The sequence below is a fragment of the Piliocolobus tephrosceles genome, chromosome 9 (assembly GCF_002776525.5).
Source record: "Piliocolobus tephrosceles isolate RC106 chromosome 9, ASM277652v3, whole genome shotgun sequence".
Lineage (NCBI taxonomy): Eukaryota > Metazoa > Chordata > Mammalia > Primates > Cercopithecidae > Piliocolobus > Piliocolobus tephrosceles.
Window position 1 is genome coordinate 116,528,784 of NC_045442.1, and position 12,020 is coordinate 116,540,803.

General features: G+C 49.0%; 1 protein-coding gene across 6 annotated transcripts in view; it reads right to left on the minus strand.

Annotated features, from left to right (window-relative positions):
* LOC116418924 overlaps positions 1 to 12,020 on the minus strand; it is a 61,693-nt gene that overhangs the window by 13,962 nt on the left and 35,711 nt on the right. For 2 of the 6 annotated variants that reach the window (XM_031936217.1, XM_031936213.1), the window contains exons 3-4: positions 6,239 to 6,628; positions 1,851 to 1,977 (exon numbers count right to left, since the gene is read on the minus strand). Coding sequence is in view for 1 of the 6 variants with exons in the window: in XM_031936219.1 (XP_031792079.1) it covers positions 1,851 to 1,977 (127 nt within the window). In the remaining 5 variants the exon portion in view is untranslated. Of the gene's footprint in view, positions 1 to 867; positions 891 to 1,850; positions 1,978 to 5,471; positions 5,657 to 6,238; positions 6,629 to 12,020 lie in introns of those variants that run through there. The other 4 variants (XM_031936219.1, XM_031936216.1, XM_031936215.1 and 1 more) reach the window with 3 other exon arrangements.

Sequence of the window (12,020 nt, forward strand, 5' to 3'; positions counted from 1 at the left end):
CTGACAGCAACCTCTGCCTCCCGGGCTCAAGTGATTCTCCCACCTCAGCCTCCCAAATAGCTGGGACTACAGGTGTACACCACCAGGCTTAGCTAATGTTTTGTACTTTTGGTGGAGACAAGATGTACAAAAGACATTTCTGTACATTTTGCCATGTTGTCCAGGCTGGCCTTGAACCCTTGGGCTCAAGCCATACACCTGCCCTGGACTCCCAAAGTGCTGGAGTTATAGGCATGAGCTACCGTGCCCAGCCCTTAATTATGTGCTGTGACTTAATATTAAAATAAAGAAAGGGAGGAGCCCAAGGGAGCACGTTGGCAGAAAGGGCTCCCTTGCCAACAACCTTGCTAGCACAGTCTTCACTCCCTTGCCTGCTGGCACTGCGTTCTTTAGAAGAACATGTTATGTGTCAATGAAAAACAACAACAACATAGGAACACCCTGTCTCTACAAAAACTTAAAACTTAGCTGGGTGTGGTGGTGAGCACCTGTGGTCCCAGCTGCTTGAGGCTGAAGTGGGAGGACTGCTTGAGCCCAGGTGGTCACAACTGCAGTGAGCCAAGAGCTGCCATCATGATGCTGAATTCCAACCTTGGTGACAGAGCATGACCTTGTCTCAAAACAAAAAGCAACGAAAACCCAAAATGATGCACTCTAAGTTCTGTCCTATCAATTCCACTACCTTCATGTGTAAAGGTACGTGAAGGTGAAACTCAGGAGCTGCTTGCAGTCATGTGGACACACGCTTGACCTCAGCTCTGATCTGAAGCACGTCCTTCTGTCTCACTGCTTGCCAAGACTAAGCTAAACTTCAGAAGTAAAAATACTCCCCAAAATGTTGTACATTTTCAACTATTCACATTGTACCTTAAGTTTCTCTTGCATTGGAGGAAAAACGAGGTGTCATTTAAAGTGATATGTATCTTCAAAGTGGGATATAAGGTGATTCAGGTCCTTTGAGAAGACAAGCTTGCAACAATGACATGAATAATGTTGGAATCAAAATCACAGAACCTAAACACCAAATAGCGTAGGTTCAATCCGTGTCTCTAACAAGTATCTGGATAACTAAACTTTCTGCTTTACTTGGGTATGAAGATCATGAAATGTAGTTTATAATTATTTGGGCAGAGAAAATAGAGAATTGGGGTAGTTATGTAAAATTCAAGATTAAAGAAAAGCAGTATTATATAGCAGAAATATAAATTGGCTATTACCTTCAGTAACTTAGATCAGGGGTTGGCAGGTCTGTGCACCAAATCTGGTCCATTGTTCTTGTAAATAACGTTTTCTGGGTACACAGCCATATGCACTTGCTATCACCCATGGCTGAGGGCAGAGTTGAGTGGTTGCGAGAGACCTTATGGCCTGCAGGAACTAAAATACTAGCTGGCAGCTTGCACGCAAAGTTTATGACCTGATTCGGGTAACTGCCTAAACTGTCCAATTCGCTTGTTCTAAAACAATCCAACAATATAACACACTTGTCTGAAGATTTGAGAACACGCATGCACCAGCCTAATCAGAAGAAAAGTCCAATTCCACCCAGAGGGCTACAAACTCTTCCCTTTTCCCTATAAAGAATTAAATGAATAAAACTGTGTGAGATTTTACTGGTATGTATCATATGTATGAGTCTTGATGAAAAGTTAAAAATGTGTATTTATACGGATACATAATGTTACTTTTCGTTCCACGTTTAACTCATACACTGTTTGTGGACTTCTGGTTCACAAAATCTGCATTTCTGCGCCATGATTTTGAAGGCAAAATCCCAACTACTGGGCTAGTGGTCAATTCTGAGGTGCCCAACATGTTCAGGAGGCCGTGTCAGGGAGCGTGTGCCTTACCTGGAGGGGTGTAGGTGTCCATGGAGGTCTGCACATCCAGGGACCTGCATTTGGAAGGCATAGGCACCGGCCATCTTATGCTCTTTGGGTTTGGCCAGAGCCACCTGGACAGCTTCCGTGTGGACGTCTGAAACAGAGAGCTCAGTCACTCAGGGCTCAGCTGAGGTCCCAGCGGCCAAGCTGCACCCTCCTCTCTGTCCCTGCAACACGGTTCATCCACCTTCTGATACGCACCAACAGATGGGTGGGTGAGAAAAGAAAATCGGTGTTTACAATTCCAGTGAAGACATTAAAACTTATTCACAGACTTTTAATTATTCATTTTATTACTGCAGAATCCATATCCACAAGAAAACACTGGCTGTAAACTGCACTGAGATTTTTCTTTTTAGGGTGAATGGACCTTGATCTTTGGAGATTCTTTGTAGGTCACATGTTTGAGCCTCCAAATCCTTTCACTGTACTGCTGAGAGGCGTGTGCACGCCTCGCACCCCAACTCACACAGTCATGGTGGCAGCTCAGCTCAACACCAGCCGTGGGCCAGGACTGTGTTGGCTATGGATATGGTTTGGCTGTGCCCCCACCCAAATCTCAACTGGAATTGTACGCCCAGAATTCCCATGTGTTGTGGGAGGGACCTAGGGAGAGGTCATTGAATCACTGGGGCCCATCTTTCCTGTGCTATTCTTGTGATAGTGAATAAGTCTCACGAGATCTGATGGTTTATCAGGGGTTTCCGCTTTTGCTTCTACCTCGTTTTCTCTTGCTGCTGACATGTAAGAAGTGCCTTTCGCCTCCCACCATGATTCTGAGGCCTCCCCAGCCATGCGGAACTGCAACGCCCACTAAATCTTTTTCTTCTCAGTTTCGGGTACATCTTTATCAGCAGCATGGAAATGGACTAAAACAACCATTAACACATTTTGTGGCTATTAACCCATGACATTAATTCCACACATTCACTGAATGCCTCCTCTGTAAGTCCCTATGGGCTGGGGATGCAGTGGTGATAAGGCAGACAGTCTCATGGCATCTCACACAGGCCACTTCTTAAGGGATGAGACAGGTGATAGATGGGGTAGGGAATTAAAGCAGAGACAGATGCAGCGGGAACTTCAAACTGTGAAGCCAGGGAAGAACCCTCTTAACACAAAATCAGAACAACAGGAATGAACCATACTGGCTGTCAAGACCAGAATCTTCGACACACAGGCAAAAACCCACTCAAAGGCCCTAAACTGTCAGTGAGAACGGTGTTAGCAGAATAAAACCACCACCACCACCACCACCAAAAATGGCCAGCGTAAGTGAAGACGGGTTGGAGCAGTTTTCTCTGAAGCTGCGGAATGATCCCACTGAAAGGGAATCGGACATGGCTTTCAGCTTAAATCCCCCACGCTGCCACCTGAGACAGGACCCAGACCCGCAGCATCACGCCCACAAGCAGCTCATCGCACTGCTTGGTCTTGGTCAGCCTTTGTGCACACTTCTCTCCCTACCTAGATAAAGAGCCTGGTCATCTGGCCACTATTTCTAATTCCCAGATCAAAAACCACAATGTGACTGACTTGGCTCATGGCCGAAAACTGAAGGGATCAATGAGGTGACAGTCCACTCACTTCCACAAATCGCTTTTTGTTTTGCATATTCTCCGTTTTAAACTTTTTGGATGTACTTTCAAATACACAGAAAATCTCCAAGACCAGCGTCGTGAATTCCCACATAACTTACCAGGCTCAACTTTGGCCCAACTGCTCCTATCTTACATCACTGCTTTTCCCCCTTCCCCATGAATTTTCTAAGTCAAATGAAAATAAATTTCAGATACTATGTCCTTCCATACCTAAATGTTTCAATGTATTTCTTAAACACAAGGATATGCTCTCACACTCATTTTCCTCAAGATCAGGAAATTAAACTGTCATATACAAAATTCACTTTTAAATGGTGTCAGCTGCCTCCATCATTTTCTTACGTTGTCTTCCTACTTGAAGATCCAATCCAGGATCATGAATTGATTTGTCATGTGATTTTTACCCGTCCAGAATCTAAGTTTCTCGGCTTTTGTGTTTCTTGAAATTGGAAACATTAAAGAATACAGGCCAGTTATTTTACAGCTTGTCCTTTATTTTGGTATCTTCCAGACTAGACTCAAGAGTATGCATTTTAGCAGGGACACTGCAGAAGTCTGTCCTGTGTGACCATGTTAACATCGGCAGCACAGTGAAGGTGGTGCTTAAGTTCCTCCAAAGCAAAGACGCTACTTCTCGCGTTGAAATTAAGATTTGGGAGGAGACACCATGACACTATGTGCATATTCTGTTTTCCATGAATTCTTCACTACTAGTTTTAGCATCTACTGATTTCCTGTCATTCCTTCTAAATCATTAGATCTTCCATATTCACTGAAAAATAATTATTTCATCTCTCAGCATTCATTTACATATGTTGATATGTACTCATGGAGTCTGGCTTGGTCAGTTATGATTCACAGTTACAATGGTTTGTTGTGTTGCTCAACTGGTTCCAGATCTGATACCTGATTCCCCAGCCCTTGGACCAAGGCTCCTTCTAGTGAAGAACGGTGTTTGGAAGCTAAGACTGGGCACTGGGTGCTGCTGGGCATTGCTGGCAAGCAGAACACACAACACGCCTGTACACACATGTACACTCACACCCATGCACAGGCACTTGTGTCCCTGTCTACATCTGTCAGGAGCCACCAGCTTATACTGGTACCTCCTGCTGCAACGCAGTCCCACATGATCCATTCCAGGCTTTGGCCTTTTCTTATTTCTACCTCTCTTGCCAAGAAAGAAACCTGGCTCCTGTCACACTCGATATATTCACTAATTTATTAAGCTTATTTGCTTAAGCCTGGAGATACAGCAATGCTTCCAGAATTGCTATCTAATAGCACTGTGAATAATCTATCGAGTTCAGTGTTCATTTGTAATTATTTTTTCATTGTTTTTTGGAATGGAGGGAGCACAAAGTATACACAGTGAAATGTTCAGATCTTAAGTACACTTGGCTCTTTTTGATAAATGGAAAGCTATTACCCTAATCAAATCTTTTGCCTCAAAGTTCCCACAAGTCCCCTCCCCGTCTGCACAGGCACCACGCGGCTCTGGTGCCCCTGCAGCCGGGGCCTGGGGGCGGATCCGCGGGCTCAGAGTGCCCAGTCCCTCAGGCCCTCTGTGTGTCCCCTTAATCCCTGCTCCCTGGCGTTAATGCCCTCCATCCTCGATTGCCTGATAGGCAAAAGGGGGTTAATTCTAAGAGTGCTAACCGAACTGGATCACTTAACACAGCGTCCGGCCCAGGATACCCCTTGATCAATGACAGGTATTGCTGCGCTGTTACCATTGCGCTGGGTCCAGGTCTCCTGTGAGCCCTTTAGGCTCTTTGCCGTAAAGACCACTCAATGGTCCGGTCGAGGCCTGTTTGTGGCAGACGGACAGGTGAGTGGCCAATGCACACGTGTGATGCTGAATGGGATCGTGCAAAGCTGGCCCTGCGTATTTTGGTCAACATAAGGAAAAAGCCGCCCATGCTTGCTTGCTGCCGCCCTGCGGTGTCCAGAAGGAGCCACTTAAAGGCAAGTGCCCCGCACCTACCTTCTTGGAAGGAGACGGCAAGACCAGATTGGCTGGAGCTGGGAAGTTGTGTGCTACAGATCAGGGCTGCGTAACCCAGGGAAGGCATCACTCGAAACACGTGCTGGAGGGCGGCCAATCCGACCCGACCGTCCACCTCCAGGGTCAGCCACGGGGCTCCTCTTGATGTGTCATGCTGATCACCCCTCACAGAATAAATGAGCCTTTGACTTCAGCCTGTCCTGGGTACAACACCGACTCCCACCTCCCACGTCCTGAACCAGCCTGTTCCGGGGAATGCTGTGGAGGTAGAGGAGCAGGCCCAAGACATCTAGTGGCATTTCCTGGCAAGGACACTCACCATGCTTGACCATAAAACTAGGGGTCAATTGGTTTTTCGGAGGGACTGTAATTTACTTGTGGCACGCATGGATACTGATTGACCCAGGGAGGGGCACGGAGGAGGCTGAAGGAAAACCCATCGTGACTGCGCCAGGCATTCCCGCACACACCGACATCTTCAGACTCGCGTCCTAGTCTTACAATCAAACGGAAGCCCAGAGAAACTAGGGAGCTTGTCCAAGACCAGCAACAAGTATGTGGGCAGCTGGCATTCAACTAAGTCCTTCCCAGGATCCATCCGCGCTTCTCCCCGCCCCCACTCCCACCAGCCCGCCATGGCCCCCGATAGACACAGCAGGTCTGAACATCTGGCACCCCAAAAGCAGAGTAGGGAGCAGAGCCGGCTTCCCCAGTGGAACTCACATGCAGCCCACTCCCCTTCTTACCGAATGCCTTGGGACTCCGTGCGGTAAGGGCTGCAGATGTGGCCTCACTCTGCGCCAGAAGACCCGGGTGGCAGGCAGCGTTTTGGAGAGTGCTCCTCCAGACAGGAGAGAGGCATCTGACAGGGCTCGCCGGCTGATCCATGAGACCCAGGACACCTGAGAGAAGGGCCGACAAACCCCACAAAGTCGCTCCTAGCCTGGAGAGGACAGGGCCATGGCGGGCTCCTCCCAGCCCACGCTTCCGACAGGTCTTGCTGCAGCCTGTGGTGCGCGTCAGGCGCCAGGAAGTTTCCCAGGGCAGGAGCTCTCGTTGCACAGCAAAAGCGGCACCGGCGAGGCAGCAGGGCGTACTTCAGCCCAGGGCTCAGGAACCACGGGGTGCAGCGCGGCCTGCAGCAAACCAGACACATCAGAACCCAAGCTCCCATCTTTTACCTTCAGTGACATTAAACAGAGGGAGTTATCTGTAGCAATGGTCCTCCTGGGGGACCCGTACAGCACGCATGACCACCGACACTGACCACGAGTCCTTCCTAGGTCCTGGGGGCTACCCCACTTCACACGCACGGTTCCATGCACAAATCTATGCGGGGCAGTTGTTAGACCCAGCTTAGAGATGAGGAAAACGCTGCTGGAAAAGCTAAGTGAGAAAATCAGACTTCAGCACCCCTGCTGTCTCCAAGACCCCTACTATTCTATGTGCTAGGGTCTCAAGGGTTGGGTGTGTGGCATTTTAAGTGACTAATCATAGGCGGTTTTCTTCTCTCCTACACTTGTTTAGCCTGAAACGTGCACATACATGGTCTGCTGCAGGTGCACTGCCATATGTGGACCAGCAACGCTCTTTCCTGCCTCGGGTTCTCGTCTCTGCCTTCCGGAAAGCTCTCGCCTGCTTTACAGCCATGCCAGGTCGGCCTGGTCAGCCGGACAGTCAAATTCCTACAGTGTCAGAGCTAAGTGCTGGCTGAGACGTTAACAGCGAAGACAGCGGAGTAATGGGGATAACCTGAACAAAACTGTATTGTAACGCAGATGAAAGTCTAGAAGCAAAAGAAGCTGACATCCCTAAGAGAGCAGGCGATTGCCTCTCACTATGATGTTAATAGCAGCTTGCTGTTTCCAGTGCCTCCGTGTGCCAGGGTTTCCAGTCAGCGTTTGTGTTTATCTGCTCCTGGGCTACCTTTCAAAGCTTTGCAGAGATCAGAGATATCTAAATTGACCCAGTATCTGCAGGCTGGCTGCTCAGAGGCCGTGGTGTGGAACGGCCACGACATCGCTTAGTCATACGGGGCACAAGCACGTCACTTGCCACTCCTGTCTTTCTATTTCATCAAACCTTCTTTTCTCCTGTATATTGACCATAGCAAAGTCTTTAGCCTTCGAGATGCATTTGAAACATCAACTTGCTTTGTTCAAGAGGTTTCAGACACACTTACGTCTTTCTTGCCACGCTGAACACACTGGTGTTTCTGGAACAAAAGCCTTGGCCTGCCCCAGTGAACATTCACACTGAGCATACTGTCGCGAGGCTTCTTGGCCAGCCAGCAGGGGGCAGGAGAGAGCCGCAGGGGCCGCGTGGGGTCCCTGCAAACCCGCCTCACTCCCTCAATCAAGGGCGGTGCCTCCTGCCAATCCAGCGGCTTCCTCCAAGGGGAAGAGGCCTCTTCAGCTGTCACCGCACTGATTTCAGGCGGCTCAGCCAATGGGGCAACAGACTCAACAGAGTCCCATGTTGTTAAACGAAAACTTCTGTTACCAGGCAACCTTAAGGTCAGATTCAACGTAAAATAACCAACAACATTGTTTCCAAACCAACATGCTACTAGTGCCTTATCCTTCAAAGCTGCTTAAACACGGAAAAGTATGAAGAAAAAAGAGCATGGCACTTACTTCTTAAAAAATAACCCCTCTTCCAGGTTCATTTTACCCATATCATAAAGACTTAGAACTGTAGATTCCCTACAGGAAGGTGGAATGGGGGTGGATACCCACGCTGACCCAGCCTCCCCCCAGGTCAGTCACCCCCCCACCACGGGGTTTTCACCTCTCCAAGCCCTGTCACCTCATTAAGGAAAGGTGGTGTTTCTGAGCTGTCTTCGCAGGAAGCACCCAAACGGGAGCTAGAGACACAGACACAACCACAACTGCTTTGAAATCCTGAATATATTTCAGGATTTCATTATTAGTTTTTTAAAACGGTAAGAACAAAGTGAGCCTGGTTTTAACCTCTCTGCCACAATAACACCGTGTACATCTGTCTTTTACTGTTTGTTCCTTCTCCAGCAGCTGCTGCCTGGCTGGCCGACTGCAGAACAAGAGCCTCTGGTTCTCCCGGGAGGCACTCGGTAAAAGCGTGAACACCAGGATCAGGTCTCGGCTCACTCCTAACGTCCCGGCTGTACTTCACTCCTAACGCCCACCATACTTGCTTCCAATTGTTTGCTGAATGACAAGGTGAACGAGTGAACGGGACTACGTGACTTCGGGCAGCAGGCAATCCTATTCCTTGGACCTCAGTTTCACTTTTTGTAAAGCAAGCCTGTCTGTCGCTCTCTGGCCTAAAAGCCTGAGTTCTGGGCTTGAGATGAGCGTGTCCTGTAGAGCAGACTCCAGGTGGACGTTGAGCTGGGTCTTCTAGGAGGCCAGGATCCGGCCAGCTCTTGGCTCTGGTCCTCTCACTTATTCACTCACTCACTCATTTCCTCATTAATTCACGCATTCACTCACTCAATCATTCACTCATTCACTCACTCATTCACCTTTTCACTCATTCACTCACTCATTCACTCACCCTTTACTCACACACTCACTCATTTATTGACTCATTCACTCACTCATTCGTTCATTCACTCACTCACTTCTTCACTCACTCATTCACTTGTTCTCACACTGACTCATTCACTTACTCACCCACTCATTTGTTCACTCACTCATTCACCCACTCATCCATTCACTAAGTCGTTCATTCACTCACTCATCACTCATTTATTCCCTTGGTCACTCACTCATTCACTCACTCATTCACTCACTTATTCACCCACTCATTCACTAAGTCACTCATTCATTCACTTACTCACTTATTCATTCACCCATTCACTCACTCACTCATTCACTCACTCAGCAATTCACTCACTCACTCACGTTCACTCATTCACTCATTTACCTACTCACTCACTCATTTACTCCTTCCCTCATCCACTCACTCACTCACTTATTCACTGACTGACTGACTCACCCATTCACTCATTTACTCACTCATTTACTCCTTCACTCACTCACTCACTCACTCAGTCCTTCATTCATTCATTCATTCAGCAGCACCCATGATAGGTTCACTCTGTCCTGGGCTCTGCTGCTGCCCTGGGCCTGCAGGAGGGAATAGTCAAAGATCTCTGAATCCACGGCATTCAGAGTTCAGCAGGGGGACCTCTGGAGAAGCCCAGCAGATAGGTGAAATGCCCCATGTGTGACACGGATGAAGATGTTTGAAGAGAAGCAAGGAGGGAACAGGAGTGTGCATGGAACCCAAAATTTCTAAGAGGGTGATCTGCGGACGCCTCACCATGCAGGAGACGTTGCAGGACAGACCTGAGGAAGGTGGACAGAGTGGGTAGGGAGAGAGGGTCTGGGCTAAGGAAAGAGCAGGCTGGGCCTGAGGTTGTCGGGTGCCTGCATGGGCCTCTGGGCAGCACCAGGATCTGGAGGGACCAGAGGACAGGCCAGTGTGCCATGTGTGGGGCCTGTGACTCCGAGTCAGAAGAGAAGATGTCTGAATTACATCCTGATAGGTGTACCCTGACTTTGAAGTTGAGGACACCCGAGGCATGGAGGTGGGGTGGAGGTGGGGGCAGAGCAGGGGATGGGGGAGGGAGCCTGTTCCGGTCCAGGTCAGAGGTGGTGGCTTGGCCCCAGTGGCTCCAGATGCAACGAAGAGTCAAGAGGGACTTTCCTGAGGGACTTAGATGCCGGGGTGGAGGAGAACTGCAAGGCTTCAGCCTGAGCCCCTGGGAAGATGGAGTCACCAGGAGCTGAGCTGACGAAGACTGAGCAGTAGGGGATTGTGCGGGGGTGCAGAGGCCTGAGCTCAGTTTGGCCTCTGCAGATTTGAGATGCCCACTCCATGCACAGGCAGAGACAGCAGGGAAGGGGAAGAGGCTGCAGCTCAGGTAGCCCTGAAATGTGCAGCCCGACATGCTGGGGCACTGGGTCATGGTGCCCCCATGGCTAGGAGCTGCTTCCCTCCTGGGATGCCACAACTCCTTTAGGGCACATCCGCAACTCCTGCACTCACCACAGAGGGGAAGTGGGAAGGGCGTCTGTCCCTATGCATGTTCTCCTTCACCTTGTCCTAGGCAGGTCCCAGGTAGCACCTCCCCTCCCAAGTGGCTCCCATTGGTCCCTGCCCCTAGTGTTCACAGCCAGACCCTCGAAGAGGGCTGGACTCAGCGGCTCGCTTCTAATGAATAGAACCACGCAAAAGAGATGGCAGTCTCTCCTGAGATTGGATTGGGAGGGGCTGCAAGTTCCGTCCACTGGAACTCTCCCCCTGCCTCTTGATAGGTGCTAGTTCTGGCAAAGCCAGTCACCTGCCCAGGGCAGAGGGTAGCCTGAAGCTGATGCTATGGAGAGACTGGGGCCTTCAGTCCAACAGCCTGCAAGCAATAGAATTCTGCCAGCAACACAGAAGCGAGCATGGAAGCAGCTCCTCCCCTGATGAGTCTGAGCCTTCAGAAGACATGGCAGCCCTGAGCAGACACTTGCTGCAGCCACGGAGAGCCCCTGGGGCAGAGGGCCCAGTGAAGCCTGCACTCCTGGCCCAAGGAGTAATCATTCCTGTGGTATAACTGTGTGCTGGTGTGGGCCACATTTTGGAGTCATCTGTCAGGGGACAATAAAGAACAAACACACACCTCAGGTCCTACTGGGTAGAAGCTGTAGGGTCAGCAGGGCATGTAATATCTGTCAGGCCTCTGAGCCCAAGCCAAGCCATAGCATCCCCTGTGACTTGCAAGTATATGCCCAGATGGCCTGAAGTAACTGAAGAATCACAAAAGAATTGCAAATGCCCTCCCTTGCCTTAAGTGATGACATTCCACCACAAAAGATGTGTAAATGACATTCCACCACAAAAGAAGTGAAAATGTCCGGTCCTTGCCTTAAGCGATGATAGTATCTTGTGAAATTCCTTTTCCTGGCTCATCCTGGCTCAAAAAGCTCCCCCACGGAGCACCTTGTGACCCCGACTCCTGCCCGCCAGAGAACAACCCCCCTTTGGCTGTAATTTTCCTTTACCTACCCAAATGCTATAAAACAGTCGCACCCTTATCTCCCTTTGCTGACTATCTTTTCGGACTCAGCCCACCTGCACCCAGGTGAAATAAACAGCCATGTTGCTCACAGAAAGCCTGTTTGGTGGTCTCTTCACACAGACGCACATGAGAATATCTTCCTGTTGAATTAGAGGATTCATTGCTAAGGCCAAATATTTAAAAAAAAAAAAAAAAAAAGCAAACCTCTAGTGTTAGCACCATTAAAATACATGACTTGTGAAAAAAAAGAGTCATAGCTATTCTTTTCCATCTTACGTACAGGTGTATATTAATATTTGTTAATTCCCTGACTGACTGAGCAATGGGCCAAACTCATAAGAACAGATGTGTGAGAACCGTCAGTGACCATCCTGACCCAAGCCCTTATATACAGACAAACTTTTGAACAAAATCCGTAACCTTGGTGTAGGGAAAAGATAGGTTAGCCTGTTACTGTGTTATTATAGATAGAA